Source organism: Acomys minous (genome assembly GCF_964271855.1).
Source record: "Acomys minous genome assembly, chromosome: 2".
NCBI lineage: Eukaryota > Metazoa > Chordata > Mammalia > Rodentia > Muridae > Acomys > Acomys minous.
The window spans coordinates 12,466,652-12,489,527 of record NC_140484.1 but is presented as its reverse complement, the minus strand read 5'-3'; the positions used below and the strand labels follow the sequence as shown (position 1 = coordinate 12,489,527).

Here is a 22,876-nt window from a genome sequence, read left to right as displayed (position 1 = left end):
TCTTGGTAGGGGTTCGAAGTTTACTGCCTATTTCTCCTTGGCTGGTGCCTTAGTTTGAGGAGGCCCCCAGGACCCAGATCTGCCTGTCATAAAGTTCTTCTTGTAGGTTTCCAGGACCCTGTGGGTCCTACTATTTCCCCATTCTTCCATGCTACTCTTGCCTAAAGTCTCAATAGAATGTCCTCTCCTCTGACCCACTTTCCTGGTAAGTAAAGTTTTTCATGGTACGTATCCCTTGGATTAGTGTTTTGATATAAGTGAGTATATACCGTTTGTCTCTTTTTGCTTCTGGGTGAACTCACTCATTATGATAATTTCCAGATCAATCCATTTGTCCACAAATTTCTGCAATTCTTTGTTTTTAATAGCTGAGTAGTATTCCATAGTGTAAATGTACCACAGTTTCTTAGAATCAACATAGTAAAAATGGCCATCTTACCAAAAGCAATCTCCTATTTTTTTTTAAGAAAGTGAAACTTTCTGTGTATATTGCGAGGGGACAGCATGCTGGGCAGCCACAGGAGCGCACTTGCAGCCTTTCCCTTTTCTTTCAGGAGAAGTGGAGGCTACTGGAGCTTGTTCTAATGCCAGCTCACACTTCCCAACTTCCCCCTCAGTGCCAAGCCCTGAATTCTTGGCCACTGTGGTTTTCTTTCTTACTCCCCATGCAGCCTGTGAGGTGGATGCACTGATTACCGAAGGCAGCTGGGAGGCAGCGGGGTCCAAGTTACTTGTCTGATGGCCCAGAAGTATGTGCTGGAATCTCAGGCAAAAGCTACTTGATGTCACGGACAGTTTCTGATTTTAACTGACATCTGGGGCCTATCCCTTCCCTTCTTGTTTAATTGATATGTGCGCTGGGAACCCGCTGATCACTTGTTGCCTTGTTCCTGCGTTCACTCAGCTCACAGACCTCACTGCGCCCCACTGTGCACTCATGCTCGTGTTAGGTGGTAGGGATGTAGTGGTGTTACAGGCCATTTTCCTGCTTCGCCTTCAAGGTGGAGAGACCAGGAGGTTGAGGCCTAGCCAGTGTCCTGATAGTATAATCTTCCAGCAGGTGAGGGCACTGCCTTGTGCCTGTGAGGGCCACCTAGTAGTGGCTATCAGTGTAGGAGGGAGGTGAGGCTTGGCCTCTTCCTCTAGAAGTAAGTGTTTGGGGTGGTCAGGAATCCTGGGCACCTCCCACTTCCTCACCCCTCACCCCATGTCTCTATCAGCAGCAGTGTTTGTAGAAGGATGCCCACCCCCGCCCCTGGATAATAACCTCTGGAGGGACCCTGGAAAGTTCCTGATTAATTTGAGTTGTTAGGCTTCTGTAAAGAAATCTGACTTGTCATGGTGCCATTTTGGTCTCTGGCTTTCTCTGGAGGTTCTGGAGGGTAACCCAGGCCTATGTGGGGAGAGAGTCCTTGTATTGAGGACTGACATGTGACACAGGTCCAGCTGCAGAGAACACAGTTACCAGAGCTAGAGGCAAGGCTTGGGCTGCAGCCTTGGCACACAGGTGCCTTCCTGCCTAGACTTTAAGGTCCTTGTGTGTCTAGCTCCCTTTTTGTTTGTTTGTTTGTTTTTGTTTTTGTTTTTCCTGTGGAGTGGCATGTATCTTGCCTCTCTGAGCCCAAAAGAAGTTGGCTCTCTGATGCCCATGATTTGATCACTGCCCCTCGGAGGGGAGGCCTCGTGGGCACACAGAGGAAGGGGAGGCAGGCTATCCTAAGGAGACCCGATAGGCTAAGGTCTGCTTGTGGGGGGATTGGGACAGATGCGGGGACTTGCTGCTGGATTCCAGCTGTAGTGCTGAGAGTGATATGGACTAGAGGGATGGGAGGACCCAGAGGTTTCAGGAGCCCCACAAGGAGACCATCAAAGCCGGAGGAACTGGATCTAGGGGGACTTATACAAACTGTTGCACCAACCAATGACAGTGCATGCAGTGAACCTAGACCCCCTGTTCAGATCTAGCCAATGGACAGCTCACTCTCCATGGTTGTGGGGAGAGAGGGGACTGCCTCTGACATGAACTCTGGTGCCTCTGATTTGATCACTTCCCCTTGGTGTGGAGGCCCAGTGGCACACAGAGGAAGGGGAAGCAAGCTATCTAGATGAGATCTGATAGGCTGTGGTCATATGATGGGGGAGGAGGTCCCCTTCTGTCAGAGGTCTAGGGGATGGGAATAGGGCGGAAGAGAGAGGGAAGGTGAGAATGGGAAGATAAGAGTGAAGGGATAACAATTGGGATGCAATCTGAAAAATTATAATCAACAACATCAACAACAAAAAAAAACTTAAAAAAGAAGTTGGCTCTTTCCTGAACCTCAGCCAGACTTAGTACCTTTAGTTACCTGAAGCTGTGTTTGTGCTAAATCTTGAAGAGTCCACATTTCCAAGTGTACTTCATGCAAGACCTAGCCAAGGAGGGCACAGGAACCCTGTATTCAGGGTAGAATTGATTTATCCAATGAAGTTCTTTTTCCGGAAGTGAAGTGTGGCTTCTGGGTAAGGAGATACCCTTCCTCTGTGTCTATGAATGGCTGCCAGTTACAACACCCAGGTCTTTTCCTTCCTCCACTTCCTCTCTTTCTATCCTTCCTTCCTTTGAAGGAGGAAGCAGGGCAGACAAAAGGGTGTTGAAGAGGCTGTGCATCTTACCTGCGGAATCCAGGTGTGCTTGAACCCGAAGCGTTCTACAAGCCATGCTGTCCTGTGTGAGGTTGTTTCTACCCCCTAGAAGCTTGCCTTGAGCTTCCCAGCCCATAATACTCTCAGTGCCTGCCCTTCCTCTTTCCTTTGACAGCTTCTATTTTGTTGATTTATCACATCTATTGTAGTATTTTGATAGTTCAGCATATTTTGGACACTAGTGTTGCACTATTTACCTGGGCATGTACACAATGTTTATACAGTCTCACACATGTGCACACAGATGGTTGGTATGTTTATTCTATTGACTGTCCACACACAGCTGTCCTGGGTCTTCCCACCCCACTATGTCTTTTTGTTGCTGTGCTGAGATATAAATACAGCCCATTCTTTCAGACAGTGCTTATCTACCCAGCAATGGGTATCTGATGTAAAGGAAGTCAACAGAGATCTCTTCCTAGGACCAGGGAATTGGGATCCAGCATTAGCACAATACTCTGGTGAGCTGGACCTCTGCTCCGCGTAGGCTACACCCAAGGGGCTGATGAGAGGGGAAGGTGGAAATTTCCTTCAGACTGCAGAAAGCTGGGAGGTGGAGCTAGGCCTTCACCTCTAGCCCTGTGATTGTCCCATCAGAGTCACAGCTGTAGCTTTGTCCTTGAGTCCTATAGGACTCCTTGCCACTATGACCCCCTATGCCCTGCCTCCTCACACTCTGCTTTATGTTGGTCTCTGAGGCTCTTGCCATCTACAGAAAGAGCCTAACTCAAGATGCCTTTGACACCCATCAGTGCGAGGTAGGCCCTTGTGAGGATTCTCAGTCTGACCAGTGGTGACTTTTTATGTGAAATTTTACCAAGTTTGAACATTGAAGTACTCCTGCTTCCAAGCTGCTATGTAGGAACCACCACCATATCAAGTGTGCACTGCTCAGTCAGGCGTTCACAGCCCATGAGACTCTGGCTCTTCACTGGCTTTTGTTTACACTGTCGCTTTTGGTGATATGCTTAAAACAAAAGGGAAGAAAACTAAATCCAAACTTAGTGTCTGTATAGAAATATCCATCAGAGCTGGAGAGAAAGTTAGTGAAAACTGGAAAGTTTAGTAGCTTTGGGATAATTCTTGATAGACTTGTGATTGGTGACACAGCCAGGGGAATACACTTGTTATACTTAAAATCTGTGGACATGCAAGATTCTCACTTGAGAATTGCAAAGTGCTATACTTCTTAGGAATGGCTTATCCAATGCAGTTTGCCTAGCTAGACACGCCTCCAGTACCTTCATTCAATTCATGAACAGGGGCAACCAGGATCTACATTTACACAAAATTTATGTGATGAATTTGTCTGAAGTGGTTCATGAACCACACTGGGAGATGCTTACCCAGGGAACATGGTGTTCTTCTAAGCCATCTGCTTGTCTGTCATCCATCCATCCATCCATCTATCAATCCATCCATCCATCTATCCATCCATCCATCCATCTATCCATCCATCCATCTATCCATCCATCCATCTATCCATTCAACCATCCATCCATCCATCCATCATCTATCTACTTATTTATTATCCATCTATCTGTCATCTATCATCTATCTATCTATCTATCTATCTATCTATCTATCTATCTATTTATCTTCTATGTATTATCTATCTATCTACCTATACATCTACTTATCTCTCTCTCTCATATATCTTCAGTTTCTACCTCTCTCTTTATCTTTCTGACTCTCCTTCACCTCCCCATATTCTCATGTTTGTTTACCTCTCTGAGTAAGCTCTCCTCAGCTCCTTCTTTATGTTTACAGAACCTAATAAGTGTTGGCACATTTTAAATGTCTAGAAGATGCTTGCTGCTTGACTATTCCATCTATAACTTTGGGCTTAATTTCTTCTTGGCATTGAATCACAGCCCATACTACCCACATTAATGCACTAAGTAGTGGACAAGAGGTGTGTCCCACATCCATCACTTTCCCACATGGAGCCTACTCTTTTAAGTCAAAGCTCTAAATGTAGAAGAAAACTACCCCCTGGGATCTGTCAGGTAGGTAGTCAGGAGGGAGAAACTTTGATTGAAAACCCAAAGAGTTCAAGTTTTAGAAGGATGGAGAAACAGGGCGTGAGCTGGGAGCACCACGACCCTCATTGCCAGGGGGCTGAGGTTGCCTAGGCACGTGGTTTCTTGTGTCTTCCTCAAGGGTCATGTTTAGAATAGGATGTTGGCTTGAGTTTGTGTTTGTGATCCTTGAAGATTTTGTAGGGTTTGCTTTGAATTTGTCCTTGAGATTCCAGCTGAAGTTCTTGCATGTACTCCAGCTGCCATGGCAACTTCATAGGTGATGAACTGCGGAGTTAATTGGTACCTTCTAATCAGGAAGGAGGTGGAGTATGAAACCCTGGGAGGAGCCGGTCAGATCGTTTCGAGTAAGACTATGTTATGAGCTGCTACTTACAAATCATGAGACTTTGCTTACTTAACTTTTGAAGGTTCTGCTTTATGCCTGAAGGAAATGGGAATAATGATGTCATGTGTCACCTGACAGCTATGGGGTTAAATGAGGTGACTGAACTAATTGATGACTTCTAGCCTTACTGCCTTACTGTTGTCATTAGCTGGAATATATTAGCAGATGTTTGTAGACATCAGTGTTTATCAGACAAGGTTATATTTGTTTATTTACTCATGACAAGATCAAAACTTCAATCAGGTATCTCAGAGTATCATGAGAACACATACATTTATGTTATAATGCACGAGGAAGTTGTAATGTTAGGATACACTGATTCTCACACAAAGGAGCAAGTGAATCTCTGGCAGAGGTGAGGTGGTATTGTTGGAAGTTGTTTTATTCCAAGGCTTAAAAGGTTGGGAGGAGTGTTTCCAGTGTTACAGGAAAATGAATGGAGAGTGGAGTCTGACTTTTACACGAACTCTGGTGCCCCATATTTGACCACGTCCCCTGGATGGGGAGGCCTGATGGTACTCAGAGGAAGGCTAGCAGGCCACCAAGAAGAGACTTGATACCCTATGAGCATATATAGGGGGAGGAGGTCCCCCTCAGTCACAGTCATAGGGGAGAGGAATAAGGGGAAAATGGGAGGGAGGGAGGAATGGGAGGATACAAGGGATGGGATAATAATTGAGATGTAATATGAATAAATTAATAAAATATATTTAAAAAAAGAATAGGCTGAACTGAAAAGGACAACTTACTAGCTAGTGTGACAGAAAATATTCAAAATTAGTGACTTTAAGTCAAACTAGATTCTGTGACTTAAACAGTAGGATCAAGGGTGTGGCTGCCCTGAGTAACTCCCTCGTGGCTTATATAGTGTTGGCAGCATCCTCTGGTCCTACATTGCATTCCTTCCACATCTTAATGTTCCCCTGTACTCCTTACTGAGGTAGTCACAAAGATGTATCCAGTTTCAAAGGGAAGGATATAAATGCTACCACCAAGTCAAGATATGTCCAGGTCAAGTTTATAAGATAAGGATTTGGGATGGAGGACATCAGGGAATATGATGGGCCACAGATAGAGAGGTGAATGTGGAGTCAGGTATTGAAGGGTGACTTACTGCTGGAAAAGAGGATGGCTGGGTACCAGAAGGCACTGAGTGGCAGGGAGCTGCACTCATATGTACATTTTGAGGTCAAGTGGGGGTAGTGTTCTTTGGTGGATCTTCTACGTGCATGCTGGTAAGGCGAAGACAATTTAGCAGGCAAAGATGACATCTGCTGCCACTGTGCCTCTGTGAAGCACTAAGGTATCAGTTACTCTAAAGCAAGTGGCTTCACTGTAGGTGTGTCCCCTCCCCCCCAAACAGCCAACCTCAGACATGGACCAGGATGGTCAGGCTTCACCAGGCATGGCCAATGCTGTTGACTTATTCCTTTCTTTCATCTTCTGTCTTGGGGTTCTGTTACTGAACCTCAGCATTGGAGGAGCCACTAATGTGTTTTTAGTGCAATAAAAGCCCTTGCTTGTGCAGAAAAGTCAGGGAGTTGGACATTGATGAACCACCTGTCCACCCTCCATACAGAGCAGAGTCTCTGTAAGGAAGAAACCATGTCTAACCTATTGCAGCTTTTGGAGCAGAGCCAGGTACACAGTAGACATGCAAGGTATTTGGGAGACGTAAGCCAAACAGAGATCACGTATTTCCAAGGTGAAGTGAAGTTGTGTTGAATTCTTTGGGAGAGCTGTCAGCCATGGAGAAGGGTCAGATTCACTGGTTCCCTTTGAATTTAGTCCTTTCCTTTATCACAACATCCAACTAGCTTCTTTCTCCACAGCAGGAGGCTGACGTGTCCTCCATTTCTGCTTCTACACCAGGTAGTTCAGCTCTTAGATCTGAGGCTGAGTATTGTAGGATAGAGGCAGTTGGTTTGAACTCCATGTCATCCTACAGGCAGGATTGAAGCCTCCTTTTCCTTCTTTCCCTCCCAAGTTTCACTGGTGTGGACTCTGGCTGTAGCTAAGATACACGAAGGACCTATTTCTACAGAGATACTTGGCAAAAGGCGAATTTCTCAGGACTTTTACCATGAACCAGGGGAGGAAAGGACAGATGGCATGAGCCAATGCATGCTGGTGAATCAATACAAACACACTCTGTGTTCTTCATTGTTGGTCCTAGGCTACAGTACAGAGGGCTCCTAAGCCACGTGCTATAGCTGCTAGAGGTTCCTTCTCTGCTTTAGGAGTCATGGGAAGACTAAGCTCAGGCTCACATTAATTTAAAGGTCCAGATACATTTCCTAACCTGAAGCTAGTAAAATGCTGGCGTCCCCATAGGAGACAGAAAAAGGACAATTCCCCATAAGGTCTGGCACTTGCTCTGATGACACTAAATTCTTCTTCCTCTTATGTAGGGGATTTCAAACACTTCAGTGGTTGAACTATGGTTTTCCTACTGGGGCACGTGGTATCCAAATTCCGGTCCAAGAGTTTAGACAGATAGACATCTGTGCTCCTCTTTGTGTCCTGACTTGAGTGGGATGTCCCTTCATCTGCCTAGTCTTGGGATGGAGACCTCATGGCCGAGATTTCTGCTGTTCTGGCTTGAGATCTAGAACAAAGCCAACGTGGCAAGAACAGGGACTCTGGGCAAGGTGAGACCCAGACTAGAAGAATGTGCAGACCCGTGAAGGCAAAAACAATGTCATTCAAGTAGAGAAGATCCCTGGAAGGCCAGAGAGGAGAGATGTTAACCAGTGAGCCATGCCTGTAGAGACGGCTGACTCACGGTCACCAGCAAGATGGAGTAGAGTGAGAGGCAGGGCCTGGCCGGTTTCCAAGTTAGGGAAGGTGCACAGCTGCAGGAAGTAGCAGGCCATGTGGGTAACTTGGGGCTACAGGGACCCGTGATTGTCCTCTTGTGCATTTTGGAGCTCTAGGTGAAGCCTGCCTCCATGACTATGATGAGGCACTCACTTCTGGAAATCTCAGAGGCATTTCCTCTCGTCTGCTAAGCCCCAGTGGCAATTTTTGACCACTACTTTCCCAGAGAGTTTTCCCCTTCCTCCCTTTTACTTCCCACAGATACTGTTTCAGTTAAGACCTCTTACTTGTTACCGTTAGGCCACTGTAGCTGCCTTCTCAGCGGACTTCATTCTTCCATCCTCAGTGGCCCACGCTCCACACTCCTGATAAACTGGCTTGATGGATGCTGGATCACAGTTGGTGAGGGGTGCTTGCTTTACCTTTCTTTGCAGAGGACCCATGAAAAAAAAAGAAATGTGATGTTTTCCCTGAGCTGTTTTATAATCTGGTTTAGTCCCTGCCTTTGATCTTTTACAAAGCATCCCCGACTAGTGGCTGCCTGTAATCCGGGGAACAGCTACTGGGGCCAGCAGGGCAAGCGATTGGCTGTGTACTCCTGAGACCTGGGAGAGGGACACTGATCTCTTTTAGGGATGGGAGGGAAGGGGAATGGATGCTTGGGGGCGGGATTCATGCAAACAACCCCTGAAATGAAAGAGAAAAATGGCAGGATCAAAGGTCACACACCAGTCTCCGTGGACTTATATGGACCTGTTAACTTCTTACTGTGGAACTCATCACTGCGTGGCCACGCAAAATGAGAATCCTAAGCTTTCATCTCTGCATGAGAGAGAAGCCAGCAACTCTGCTCAGCATTTGGGAGGTCCACGCTGTTATCACTAAAGAAGTGAAATGCTCCTTTTTTGGGACATGGCACCTCCCCCCACCCCCACCCCCCCACATAGATGGCAGTTACCTTTTTGACTTAGAGCAATATAGAGTGTATATGTTACATGCTGGTATGTGTTAGGTCTCAAACCCCAAGATGGATGGATAACTGAGATGCCTATTTGATGTATCAAAGTGGATGCTGCCTACCAGAGGCCCAGCATCACAAGTCCATGTTACAGAGATACCCTACCCCTAACCCAAACTTCTCCAGCCTCCAATCTTCACTTCTCTTCCTCCAGATTTTCTTCCCTATGTAACCCAGCCATTTTGACTAGGCGCCCTCTTGGCTCTTCTCTCTTGGTCTCTTGGCTCGCTTCTAGCCTCCTGACTCCTGTTTCCTCTCTCTTCCTCTCTTGCTCTCCCTACTAACCTTCTCCCCTCTCATATTCCAGTTCATTCTGCTGACCCAGTTCATTCTAGATCCATCCGGATGCCTCTGGCTGTGCTCTCCCTCATATCTACAATAAGCCTTCTCCTTGACCATACCTGGGAGCAGGCATGTCCTCAATTTTTCATTCAGGTTAGAATAAGTTGTGCAGTCTGGGGTTCATAGCAAGATTATCTGGTTTACACCATTTTCTCTCCCCCTAAATGGACAGGCTGCTGTATTCCTCTCCGCATTGTTGGTTGTACATCGACGCTTTACTCTTAAGTCAGCTCTTCCCTTTGCTCACAGAGCCCTTGGCCTTGATCTCAGAACGGTGTGAAAAGTGGTTGCTTGGACAGAGTAGTAGGAGATCAGGAAGGGCAACCTCGGATTGTCAGTTAAGATGTCCCTTTTGAGCTATCTGGCTCAGGTTCTGGAATGCCAGCATCTGTGGGTATAGGAACTGTCAGGGAAATCTGGGATTATTTGGCCCCACCCCTGTTGCTAGGTTGCCTGCTACCTACATCATTTCCAAGGAATGGGCATCTCTCTCATTTTCAAAGCCCCTTGGGGAAATGACAGCGAATGGATTTTTAATTCACTTTTAATGGCTTGTTACACAAAACTGAAACAACCCCCTACCACTCGGCAACCATTTTTCACAAGCTCCTTGTTTCAACACCATTTCCTTAATCCGTCATTCGCCTTCTCCCCAGCTACCAAATTCCATAAATCATTTTCTAAACAATGGCCCTTTTTTAAGGATGACTAATGCTTATTAACATCTATATAGTTCTCATTCCTTTCATATTGGAGACATAGGTTAACCTCTCAAGTGCATGGTGGGGACAGTTTTTACGTGTGGATGGTGCAGACTATGTTGTCCACCACCTACCAGTGGTGTGCAGATTGTGTTCAGTGTGTAAAGAGCACCAAGTACAGCACCTGGAACTTAGTAAGTACTAAGTAAAGGCTGGTGTGCCCCTTCTGTGTTTACACTGCTTGAGTATGGACCATTCTCATCTCTCAGGTGGCACTCTCTTGCTAGAGCACTAGGTTTAATCTGAATCCCATCACGTTCCCGTCCTCTCTATGAGCCCTTAGAGAATAACAGCTTTCTAAAACTAAGTTGCATTTGTTGTTTTCCATTCCCGCCTCTGTATTATTTACCTTCTTGTGACAATTCTGGAAATTCTTTTGCACATCACTTTGATATTTCCTTCTGGCAAGGCCAGGCAGACTAGCATGTCTAAAGAGACTTTTGAAAGGGCATGGAAAATTATAATTGCCTATGTCTTATCACCAGTCAAGCCTCTCGTTCTCCATGAGGATGCTCTGACCATCTCCCTGACATTCTCCATGAGGATGCTCTGACCATCTCCCTGTCATTCTCCATGAGGATGCTCTGACCATCTCCCTGTCATTCTCCATGAGGATGCTCTGACCATCTCCCTGTCATTCTCCATGAGGATGCTTTGACCATCTCAGCCGAGGCTTGTGTTCTCTCTTCAGCACCTGTGGTACCACCTGTACTCCAACACCGAATCTCTCTTGAAGGATGCTGTGCTGGGAATAGTGCTAAGTTTGTCATGTTACAATGATGAAAACTGGGTTCCTGTCCTGGAGGATCACAATCTCTCATGATCATAGTAGAGACTACAAAGAAGTAGAAGATTATAATAGAAAGCAATGGGTACATGTGTGCTGGGGGAATCAAATTCAAGGGGAGGCCATTTCTGTCTTTGGGGACCAATGAGACCTGAAGGAGCTGAGAGTATTCACAGTGAAACTTGAAAGATGAGGAGAGCACCAGGTGGGGAATGGCAGGTGTGCCCCCTGAGGAGGGAGAGAGCATGTGAAAGAGGAAGAGGGGGATGAAACAGAGGAAGGGTCGGTCACTATTCCAGTGTGCTGGAGTTTAGAAATAATTCTGAGAAACTGACTCCAGAAGAGGCTTAAAATGACAGCAGGCCATGTTGGGAAAAACTTTTCTTTTTACCATGCTGAGGAAATCAGCTTTACCTCAAAGACACCTTAGGACTCACGTTTGGCATTAGGGAACAGGAGCTGAGGTCGGCTGTGGATGTCTCATTCTGGTAGAACGATGGATAAAGATGGGGATTAGCAGCTAAGTAAGTAGTCATTTAGCAGGTTTTGCAGTCGTCACATAGCTAGACCTTTTATGTGAGCTCTCTGTGGCACTTGGCATGGCTGATCACCTCGCCTTCTAGAAATGGCCTCCAGAATCTGTACTTACTTATTATCCTTGGATTTTCTAGACTGTATACCTGACAGGAGAGATTAGACACAAGGACTGTTCCTAAGGATGCTGCAAAGTTCAGAAAAGCAAGGACCAGAAGGGTAGCATTGCTTCAAAATCAATAACTATGAGAATCACGGCACACGTACACAGAGTCACAGGAAGAAAGACTGAAAGTTGAGGGTTTCTCCCATGCAGGATCTCCTGATGGAGGCTTCTAATATGCATGCTAAGAGGAAGTTAGGAGCCTCTTCTGTGGCTCTTTTCTCAGGTCTGTGTGTCTCCAGGAACTAGATGCATGGAGGAAGTGGCTCCCAACCTTCAGCCGCACTTGTGCCTTTACAGGACTGCATAAGACTGGAGGTTAGCTTACTGTGCAAGAGCAGGGTGGGGCTGAGAGAAAGCCAAGAGAGAGCACGGTGTGTAATTTGGCTACAGGGAGCATCCTTTTCAGCCTTCTGTTCCAGTGTGCCATTGTGATTCTGCCTGGTGTAATAGAACTGCTTTTTAGACCAGAAGGTTGTTTCGCTGTCTTCTAAGTCTAAGTCTAAGTCTAAGTCTAAGTCTAATGGGACTAATGAAGTCCCATTAGTTGCTGTGGCTTCTCTGGGTGATATTAATTACTTTTGTTGTCCTGTCACAATCCTTTGTGGTTAGTCTGTGCATTAAAATAGTTGTGATGTTAACTACTGCACTCTTTGAATAAAACAAAGACTACATGAAGAAGAGAGAAAAATTTATGGGATCTATCTATGTATCTACGTATCTGTGTATTTATGTATCTATGTATCTGTGTATCTGTGTATGTATCTATGTATCTATCATTTATCTCTACCTATCATCTATCTATCTATCTATCTATCTATCTATCTATCTATCTAACTAACTATTTATCATCCACATCTACTTATCTATTACCTCTCATCTCTATCAATCTATCTATAATCTATCTATCATCACTCACCATCTGTTTATGTATCCACCCATTTTCTCATAAAACAAGGAAAACATACATAGTACCTATACTATTAATTTCTATCACTGGCCATGAAGCCACAGTTGGTGAGCTGGCTCAACTTTTTTCTTTAGCCCATTTCACATTTCCTTTGCCCTTAGCCAGGGCCTTGAGTGTTCAGCATCTCAAGCTGGTAGCACGAGCTTGTAATCCAAACTCTCATTCCTGAAGGGCCTGGGTTCTTAATAGTTTCCCTTTATTACTTCAGTCTTCCATTAACTTTTACTTTAGGACTTGAAAATAATTAGAGGACTTGAAATTTAATTAGAGGATAACAACAATCAGAGGCTTTAAGCATCACTCTCTTTGGGTCCGTTGTAGAATCGCATCTGTTTCTTCTTGGTAACGCGGACAGATCACTTCAGCTAGTAGGTAGCCCCTTCTTTGCCTCAGAGTAACAGGAGATGCTCAGGTCAGATGGATACAGACTGCAGTCTCCGGTATGATGCAACAGATGTTTTGTCTCATGGTGAAGCCCAGAGCTGGAGGACATGAAGAAAATACTGAGTGATAGCTAATAGGGCTGAAAAGTGAGATTAGTAATGCTGTTTTTGACTCTCGACTTTCAGTGCTCTAGAAGATAATATCATAATTTCATGCAGGTCTTGGCTCTTAGCTGTGTTGCTACTGTGTCTTCAGAAGTCCTCAGACTTTGGTGTCAGGCCAGTTGCCTGCTTCTGGGTGGTCAGGACTAGGTATTGCCAGTAAACTCCACAGACATGACCACAGCTCTCCTCCATCTGTGGTGCCATGAGCTATTTGTTGGAAGGCATGCTGTGTAGATCACTGTGACAGTGAAAAGAGCATTAGGGAATAGAAAATTGTAGGTCTGCCGTAGTTGATTAATGAGGGAAGGCAGTTCCTGTGTGAATTGGTTTCCTCTCTGGTTTAGGAAGAGTTATCTGTAGACAGCCTGTTCTTGGGTATTGCATGGAAGCAGGGCTTGGATGGTTTCAAGTGTTGGCAAGTTAAGGTGCAGCAGTTACATAATCTTCCCTCTGCATCATAATGGCCACAGGACAGCCACAGGAGTGTGGATTCATAGCACATAGCTTCAGCAAAGAGGAATCTGTGTACCTCATTTCTAAATCTTCTCACAGTAATCACCTTGTGTTCACTCAGGACAGTCACCCTGTGCCAATTGGAGAGTCCGGTGAAACTGGCTTGTTGATAAAATGCTTTGACGTGTAAACCTCATATCCACAACACAATACCCATGCCTGAGTCTGGTCTCTTCTCTCTTAACACTGTCTGATATCTGAGGTCTCCAAGTGATGTTTCCAGGCAGGCCTTCCTCTCTGAGCTCTGAACTCAAGATATCCAGCTCACTGTTTGATTTTTGCATTTCAGTATCTCTTGGGTGCTTCGAACACACTGCTCAATGCTAACCTGATCTTTTCCCCAAACTCTCCTAGGGGCCTCATCTTACAGCTTAGCTCCCTGCTGTCAGCTTCTCAAATCTAGATGCTGATGTTTTCTCTGACTAAGCTCTCTTAATTATGCCTTGTTATCCCATCTTCAGTGATTTTTTTTGGCTTGTCCTCAAGTATATTTTGTTCCAACCTCTCTCTTCCCATTCTCCTTTCTCCTCCCTCCTGGCTTTTGCTAAGGTTCAGCCCACACAATGTTTCACCTGGGTGGTTACATGTGGCTCCAAATTCACATTTTTTTCCTTTGTCTCTTTGCATACAGCAGCTAGAACATCTTGTTAGAATTGAAATCTCCTCTTTACTTCTCAGGTGTCTTCTGGTTTGACTTAGAGTAAGAGCCAAAGTCCTTATAGTGACTCGCCAGGCTTACTGAGACCTGGACCTCTCAGTCCTTTCCTTCCCATGACTTTCCCCTGGCACCTACGCAGTTTCCATAATTTTCATACCATCCCTTGAATTTTCCGAGCAGACACCTGCCCCAGGACCTTTGCAGTGACTTGTTCCCCTGCCTTGGTGTTTCTCATCAGAGATATACGCAAGTAGCACAATCTCTCACCTCATTGAGAAGTTTGTGCGAATGCCAGCTCGCTATCAAACTCTTGCCTGGACTGCTATTTGCTTTTTCTGTTTGGTGCCCCTAGGAACAGCCTGTACATCACCAGTGTCTCACATCCTCCTTGTGTGTTCCTGCCTCCTCCTTGGTATTCTTCACCATCGGGCTGTTGCCACTTGCTACTTATCTCCTCAAGTTAGAATATAAACTTCACGAGGGCAGTGAAGCTACCTCACTTTCTTCTTTGCTGAATGCTGAACCCCGTATGAAGTAGGGTCACGAATAGACGACAAATTACATAGATGAGAAATGGGGCATGTCAGGGGACTGTGGCACACTTCAGAAAACTCAGCGTTCTTCTTGCAATGTGTAGGATGAGAAGGTTCTGAGGATCACGTGGAGCTTTCCTCTTAAGCCCCAGCATTGGTACCACCTGAATGAACTAGGGAGAAGGCCTCACAGTTTTCCAAAACATCACACACCATACATGTAGTGATGACATTGCAGTCTCTTTGTGGTAATTAACTCTGTCCTCTCAGCTACACTCGAAACTCACGGTAGGCAGCATCACCATTTATTTTTTTTTTTTCTGCACATGAAACCAGTACCCTGACAGCCTTGTACTGTGAAGTCAGTTTGGATCTGGCTGAAGATGTGTTTCTGTTCCCTGGAGGTTGGGGCTCCCCCTTGTGGAAGGAGATGCTGAGATTCACAGTTATGCTGGGACTTAAAAAGTACAGGCTGGTGGGCTTATAGGCGTTCCTGAAGAAGTGTATTCCCAGCATCTCATCTGCATTTCATTGTTAATTGCTCTTGGTAAAGAAAACCAGCAGGTCCCTGTTCCAATTAGCAAGGAGAGAAGAACACTCTAGTTAGAGCAAGGACAGGGCAGTACAGTTTATACCCTGTTCCCTTTGGTACTACAAATTGAACTAAGGGCCTCTGAAGTGTTCTTCCAATGAGCCATAGATCCAGCCGCCCCTTTTAAAGTTCTTTATTTTAAGACAGTACCCAACGAGGCTTTCTAGGCTGCTCTGTACCCACCATGAAGCCCAAAATTGACCCTGAGCTTGTGATTCTCCATCTCAGCCTCCCAAGCAGTTGTCATTACAGATTCATGACACTGCTCCTAGCTGTCCTGTACCATCACTTCTGAGCACCTTGTTCTTGCTCTGAGCCAATAGCTCCTTTAGTTAAAAGGCTCCAAGCACAAAGAAATGTAAAGAGATGAAAATGTTCATTACCTGGATTGATCAGCACATGGTGCGCGAAAGCATTCAGAACCATCCATGCTGTGCCCTGTAAGGATGTGCAGGTAGTACATTCAATCAAGAAGGAAGGGAAGGACCAGAATGACATGAAGGAAGGAGGAGAGGGAGAAGGAAGGAGAGAAGGAAAAAAGGAAGATGGGAGGGAGGGGAAAGAGGAGGACAAGAGTCCCTTGGATGGAAAGGAATCAAGCTTTCAGAAAGGCTTTAATGAACTAAAGTAATTTTCCTTCCGAGTAAAATTTTACAGGCATTAAATGTTCTCACTCCACTGACTGTGCTCACAGGCGGGAACATGTTGGTGATTTATGAATTTGCAGATTATGCGTTATCCTTTCAGAGGACAGGAATCCCCTGGGGCTTCCTGCCCACTGCCTTCCGGAGCTGAGCTGACTGGAGTGGCCAGGTGAAGGCAAATGGCTCTGATCTGCAGTCTTCTCTATGTGTACTAGGCTCTGGAGCAACGGGCAGTTTTTAAAGGTGTCTGGCCACTCTGCATTCTGAATGGTGCCCCACTAAGTAAGATGTATCATTATCTGTTGCTCTGTCCATCAGATCACGTTGCCAATGCTGCTGTAAGCCTCTTCCACAGAGCAAGCATGGGACAAAGGGAGATATAGAGTTTAGACATGGGAAAAGGTAAAGAGGATTCTTGGATGCCAAGAGGCTGCAGTTTCTGAGCTTGTGTGCTTCCTCTCATACAGAGTAAGATGTGTGAACAGGGTAGAAAGCCCCACACTACAGAATCCTCTGGCAACCTTGTTGAGGGTCTGGACTCAGTTCCAGTACGGATGATCTCAGAAGGCAGCAGATAAAGCAAGCTCTAAAATTTCATGCCAATAGGAACCATTTCTATTTTAATCACTTCATCTCACATGGTACCTGGCAGAGGGCAGGAATGGATGAATGAGAGAGAGAGAGAGAGAGAGAGAGAGAGAGAGAGAGAGAGAGAGAGAGAGAGAGAGAGAGAGAGAGAGAAGGGAGAGTGAGAAACAGCAACATCAATTGCTAGTGTTGCATGCTTGTAGCTTGGTTGAACATCTGGGAGCATCCGAAGACATGGAAGCCTGAGAATGAGGTGAGTAGGTGTGAGAACCAAGAACCGAGAAAGCACCAGGGCCAGATACACCCGGTATTGCTCTTTCTCCATACCGCAAGTGGCAGATTGGTATTCTCCATTACTGTGTATTTTACATACAATGCACTGCCACTTTCTTCTTATAAAACTTCCACTCACTGGACCACACCATGGTTACCCTCTTCTTGTTCTTCTAGTGTCTCCCATGCCTTATTTCCTTCTCCAAGAAGGACCCCAGTGCATAGCATCCAATGCATGGCTGCCCCCAGCCCACCCCTGCACCACTCCACAACCTGTGCAGCCTGCCTCAGCTGTTTGTCAACTCCTGGGACTTCTCCTCCTGCCCAGTTCTCTATTCTTTCTACCCATTATGGGCAATAGGCAGGCAGGCAGGCAAGCAAGCAAGCAAGCAAGCAAGCAAGCAAGCAAGCAAGCAAGCAAAGGCCAGTAGTAGAACCAGATTCTCACCACGTGCTAAGCCTAGCATTCACCGCCCTTTCTTCATGCTGAGGTTTTGCTAATTACAACCTCTGGGTGTAACTTCTTCCTTGTCTCATGCTATCCATGTGTCCCTCCTGGGCTTGTCATCTCATCTCTTTTCTGTTGTCATACGTTTGTCATCCATCCGTAGGTCCTTGGGTAGTACCAGCCATGCGTCGGGCTGTGTGCTTGGCACTGGGTATGCAGCATGGCGTGAGCTGGGATTTTTCACCCCAGAAATGTCACATTCTTACAGAAAGGATGGGCATACACTGAAGTCACACGGACCCAAACAGGGATGAAGGAACAGGGGTGTAGGGAGTCTAAGGATGCCAGGAGCCGCCTTAGATAAGATTCCTGTGCTGACATCTTCATAAATGGGATTCTTTGTTAATTTTAGACACACTTACATCAATTTCACTCATATTCTACTATGTGTGTATGGACGCATGCCACTTACGAGAAGGGAAGAGTGCTATTTATTCACGAATTATTCCAATTTGTTTTCATTTACTCTAGTATCTAAAATCCTCCAAGGATTTTAGCCAGTTAGGCCAAAAAGATACTTATTTGACAGCCTGCAAGGAGCCTTGTCACCTAACAGTTTGTTGAGTTATTTTCTCCGCACACACCTCCGTTTCCTGTCCCTTGCTACAAAAGCAAAGAGAACCAAAGTTGCTGTGACTCTGGGCCTTGAGCTCCAGCTTCTCTGGCTTTCGGAATTTAGCTGTTGTTGTCTTCTGGTTCTTCCAAAAGGTGTTCAGGATACATTTATAGAGCTCCTGAATGGATGATAAATTCTCTGAGGGGGTGAGGATTTGCTTGTGGTTGCTCTTTCTGTTTTTTTTTTTGTTGTTGTTGTTTTCTTTTGTTTTGCTTTTGTTTTTACAACCTCGTTCTTGAGCTGTATAACACTGATCATGAAATATCAGAGTAGAACTAACAAGGCTGGCTTGGGCCTGGTGGGACCTTGTCTCTGGTTTGCCAAGGGACAGGGGTTGTTTGTTTCATCCCCGATGTCTGTTTTCTCATCTGCAAAATGGAGATATAATTCCTGCCCTCGTCCCAAGGGTTTGGTGTGAGTGTGAGAATCCCAGAGTTGGGCCTTCATTTAATACTTATCCCTGCTTTTCCTTGTTTGTACTTAGCAGCCGTGCCTACTCCTCTGGAGCAGTCCTGGAGGCATTGCTCTGGCTCTGTAGTTTATGCAGTGTGGATCCAGTGTGTTCCATACTGTGTTCTGGGCATGTTTCTCTCTCTCTCTCTCTCTCTGATCTGAACGCTTGCTCAGCAGTCTGGATCTTATTAGGTGGTTTGTTGTGTTGATGTGCAGTCTTCTCTGGTAATTTCCTCTTTCCCGGAGGCTGTTGAAAGGCTCTGAATGATAAGAGTTGCCAAGGACAAGAAGGGTTGTTTTCCTTTGCTCTTGATTTTGTTTGCTCATTGCAGATGTTATAAGCCCGAAGGCTATATTCTCATCTCTTCATAGCTCTGTTGTGGTCATCTGTGCTGGGTTCCAGGGGAAAGGGAACTTTTAGGCCTTGATATCGTGTTTTGACTTTTCCTTGGAGGACACAGGTAGGACCACACTTCCTGCTTGGTTTATTAAATTACATCTGTACAAGTTAAAGGACAGACTGCGTGTCCAGATTGGGGTCTCACTGTGCTGGAATGGGTGGCAGCACTATAGGAGAGAACCGGCAGAAGGCTTGTGTGTGATGGAGGCTTTCTCAAAGTTTGAGCCTCTGGGGGCCCTAGGGAGCTCTCTGGCTCTGGCTCCCAGGCTCTGTGGAACCAAACTCTATGAGAGTGGATGCAGCAAGTATACATTTACCAAGCCTCCTTGCTCTCTGCATAACTTTGGGCTGCAGCATTACCAGCACCACCTTGGGGCACTCAGTCAAGTGTAGTCATTGTAAAGTACCCCCTGAGTCTCTGTCCCTCTGGGCAGGCAGAATTCTGTGAATTCCCACCCAAACATGCATAGTAGTCATTATCTCAACAGCTCTTACTGCCTAAGAGACTTAAAATGCTGGGCCTGCTTGTGAAGCAGACAGAGAGGCAAACATCCACCTTCAACTTGTTCAGAGTCTATTGGAGAGGGCAACTCAGCTGACACCCAGAGACTGGGGAAAGCATGTTAACCAGAAACAATGCGACTCAGTTGGAAACAAAACAGAACTTAGGAGGAAGAAAGCTAACAGCATAGCTTGGAGAGGCCTGCAAAGCTACCATTCCTCAGGAGGGGAGCACTGTTGACTGAAGACCCCAGTGGTGGTGCTGCAGCACCCACTGCTCCCTGCTTGCCAGGTCTGTATCTCTCAAGGGCTGTTTCCAGGCAATGACCAAGTGCAACAGGGACACCAGGCCATACTCCTTTCCTAATGACATGAGACTAGGGAGAAATGGGGTGATATGCCTTGTTCCTGCAAATCCCAAGATGGTGACACTGACTTCTTCCTGGTTACATCGGTGACCTTTTTTTCCCCAAACTTGTCATGGGTGCTCTCAGCTGTTTATGCCTTTACATGGTGGCCTTGATAATGGCTACATTGATAAAAGAAGAGTCAAAGAAAGGATAGAAGATGCTCTGTGTGTGTGTGTGTGTGTGTGTGTGTGTGTGTGTGTGTGTGTGTGTACGCGTGCGCGCACGTGCACGCATGCTCAACAGACAGAGATTCTATGGCTCATGCTGGGCATTTGGTTGAACAGACTAGGGAAAATCCTAGGACTTCCTCAGTCACTAAATATAACAAAGAGGAAACCAGCTGTAAATGAGAGAAGCCAGGGCCACTGCATGACCCCAGAGTAGTATGTATTGTATATGTTACATACTTCTTGATCTTGTGCTGCAGCGACACCTCAGGTGGCTTGGAAGATTCCACAGTTTTACACATATCCATGCTGTTTCTATAATTGAACACCACTTGTGAGAAACCTGAGGCCTCCAGTGATAGCTTTATAGATAAACTGAAGGTCCCAAGTCAACTCTGCATGGTCTCCTTCTGGCCCATAATGGACCATGATCTCCTTCCTTCAATTTTGTTCTCTATGTGGAAGAAATGGAGGCAGGGCTGACTGACCCCATGGAGTGCTGGATGAGAATAAATCTCCAAATGAGCACTTTGTTGTGAGTTAAATGCCATAAAATGTTCAATATAATGCCTGATTATTTTTCTTTAATCTTAAACAGATACCTAGAATGGGAAAGCCCCATCCTGGAAGAAGAAATTAATTATCTCAGAGAGAGTTTAATGGCTGCTGTGCAAATGAGTTGGAGGGAATTAAACCATGGAATGGGAGGGATTGGAGAAAAGTGAAATGAGATGTGTATTAAATTTAGATAAACACAATTATATGCAACAGGATACTCGAATTACCCACCTGCATGTTGCTGCATGTAATACAAGCGATGTGGGCAGTTGGCATTCTTGTAGGCAGAAGAGATTGCTTAAGCCTCTGTCCAGGCACACAGTGGGTCAGACATGGGATTGTCCTATACTCAGATTCTCAGCTTCAGAAGTGGAAGGAGCCCAAGGCCAGTTCTGGTCCTACATTAACCACATCTCAGCTAACTCTAGCATTCTGGGTTTCCTAACTTCAGTTGGAATCAGGACGGGAGTCCCAGAGTCTGGTGTAGCCCTTGACCTGCTTACTGTGAGGTGGGGGCAGTTGCCACATGACCACTGGCAGGCAGTATCAGGGAACATTAGGGACGGAGCCTGCTGCCATTCAGGTATTTGTGTCTGATGAAAACAAAATCTCTTTGAACTCCTTCTGTAGACGGAAGGAGTTGATCCAGTTCTCTCTTAGTCTTTTAGATCCTATTCTGAAAAATATCAGAGTCTTCTTGAGAACAAATGCAAGGGGTGTGTGTGTGTGTGTGTGTGTGTGTGTGTGTGTGTGTGTGTGTGTGTCTGATCTCTAGGTGGCCTTGGTAGTGCACAGAACCAGCTGGCCTGGGCCTGACCTTGCAGAAGGACAGATGTGTAGAGACCACTGTTAATGCCCAATTAATTCCTGTTGGCATGTTTTATTTCAAATGCAAAGCACTGTCAGGATTAAAATAAATGCTAGCAGTTACCGGGGTGCATTAAATTAATAATTTCTTCCCCCTTGCTTGATCCTATAATATTCCTCAAACTCAGCGGTTAAACACTAAGCCCTCCTCTGGGTGATAGTAGATGCAATGTATTCTGCTGCACAAACTAAAGGAAGCTTCCTTTTCCCCCTTGTCCCTCTTCTCTTTGCCCCTTGCAGGTCATACTGATCCTGACGAAGCTGTATGACTTCAACCTGGGGAGTGTGACTGAGAGTTCTCTGTGGAGGTAAGTGGATCAGACCCCCTTAAAGCTGCCCTGGCTGCTTTGGCTGGGCACAGAGTAAGCTAAACAATGGAGAAGCCTGTTTCAGAAGGAATGCAGGACCTGTGTCTCTGGTGCCCCAGGTGGAACCAAACAGGGGTGGGATTGTGGGGGTTGGGGAGGTCTGAAGAGGGCCTGTCGCTCCTTAGGACTTGCCTCTTGTGCTGCTGCCTCAGTGCTGGCCAGTGGTGTCTGATGCTACTCAGTGAAGCTGGGCTGGTCAGAGACAGAGGAGGAAGATTCCTTAAGAAGCAGAGACCCTTTGCTTGGAGACTGCTGCTGGAACAGAGGAATGTGTGTGGCACTGGCTGTCATGCTGGCTCAGGGCCATCTCTAACACTTGCAAGGTGCTATGTATGGTGCTCAGGAAGCCAGCGGCCATGGCGAAAGAACAGACTCACATCTGCGCAGTGGCTTTCATGGTACCTACACAGTGTTGCCTTTGGGAGCCTTTCTTCCCAATCAATGATACTAATTTTATTTTGTATTGCATCATAACATAAAATATTATGAGTATAAGACCAATATCTTTCTCTCATACAATACGTCCCAAACTCAGCCTCCCCTTCCTCCATTACTCTAAGCCCCACCCCCAGCCTCTCTTCCCTCCACTCCTCCTGGTTACCCCACCCCACTTCCCTTTCCCCCTACATCAGCTGCACCTCAATTTTCCTTCAGGCAAGAGCAGACCTCCAGGAATATCAACTGAACACAGCATATCCAGGTGCAACAAGACTGGGCACAAACCCTCCTTTCAAGGCTGGACAAGGCAACCCAGTAGGAGGGGAAAGGTCCCAAGAGTAAGCAAAAGAGTCAGAGACACCTTCACTCCCACCCTTAGGAGTCCCACAAAAAAACCCCAAGCTAAACACCCACACAATGTATAAAGAGGGCCTGGTGCAGACCCATCAGGCTCTGTGATTGGCAGCTCCAATCTCTGTGAGCCTGTGTGAGTCTTGCTTAGTTGATTCTGTGGGCTGTGTTTACCTGGTGTCCTTGATCCCTCTGGCTTCTACAATCCTTCTTAACGGCCCATATTAAAACATCTCTGTTTTTTTTTTTAGCTTAAAAGTTGATTTGCTTATTTTTATTTTTTTAACTAAGCTAAACCACTGGGCCCTAGAATGTTCTGTGAATTGTATGTATTGTATCTCTTGTGCCTGGAAGGGTGAGAAGGCAAGCTCATGACAATCTTG

At 45.9% G+C, this 22,876-nt stretch overlaps 1 protein-coding gene across 1 annotated transcript in view; it reads left to right on the top strand.

Annotated features, from left to right (window-relative positions):
• The window catches only part of SORCS3 (sortilin related VPS10 domain containing receptor 3), a 613,431-nt gene that overhangs the window by 169,676 nt on the left and 420,879 nt on the right, over positions 1-22,876 (top strand). The window contains exon 2 of the mRNA XM_084772036.1: positions 21,577-21,644. Within this exon, the coding sequence (XP_084628162.1) occupies positions 21,577-21,644 (68 nt within the window). The remainder of the gene's footprint in view (positions 1-21,576; positions 21,645-22,876) is intronic.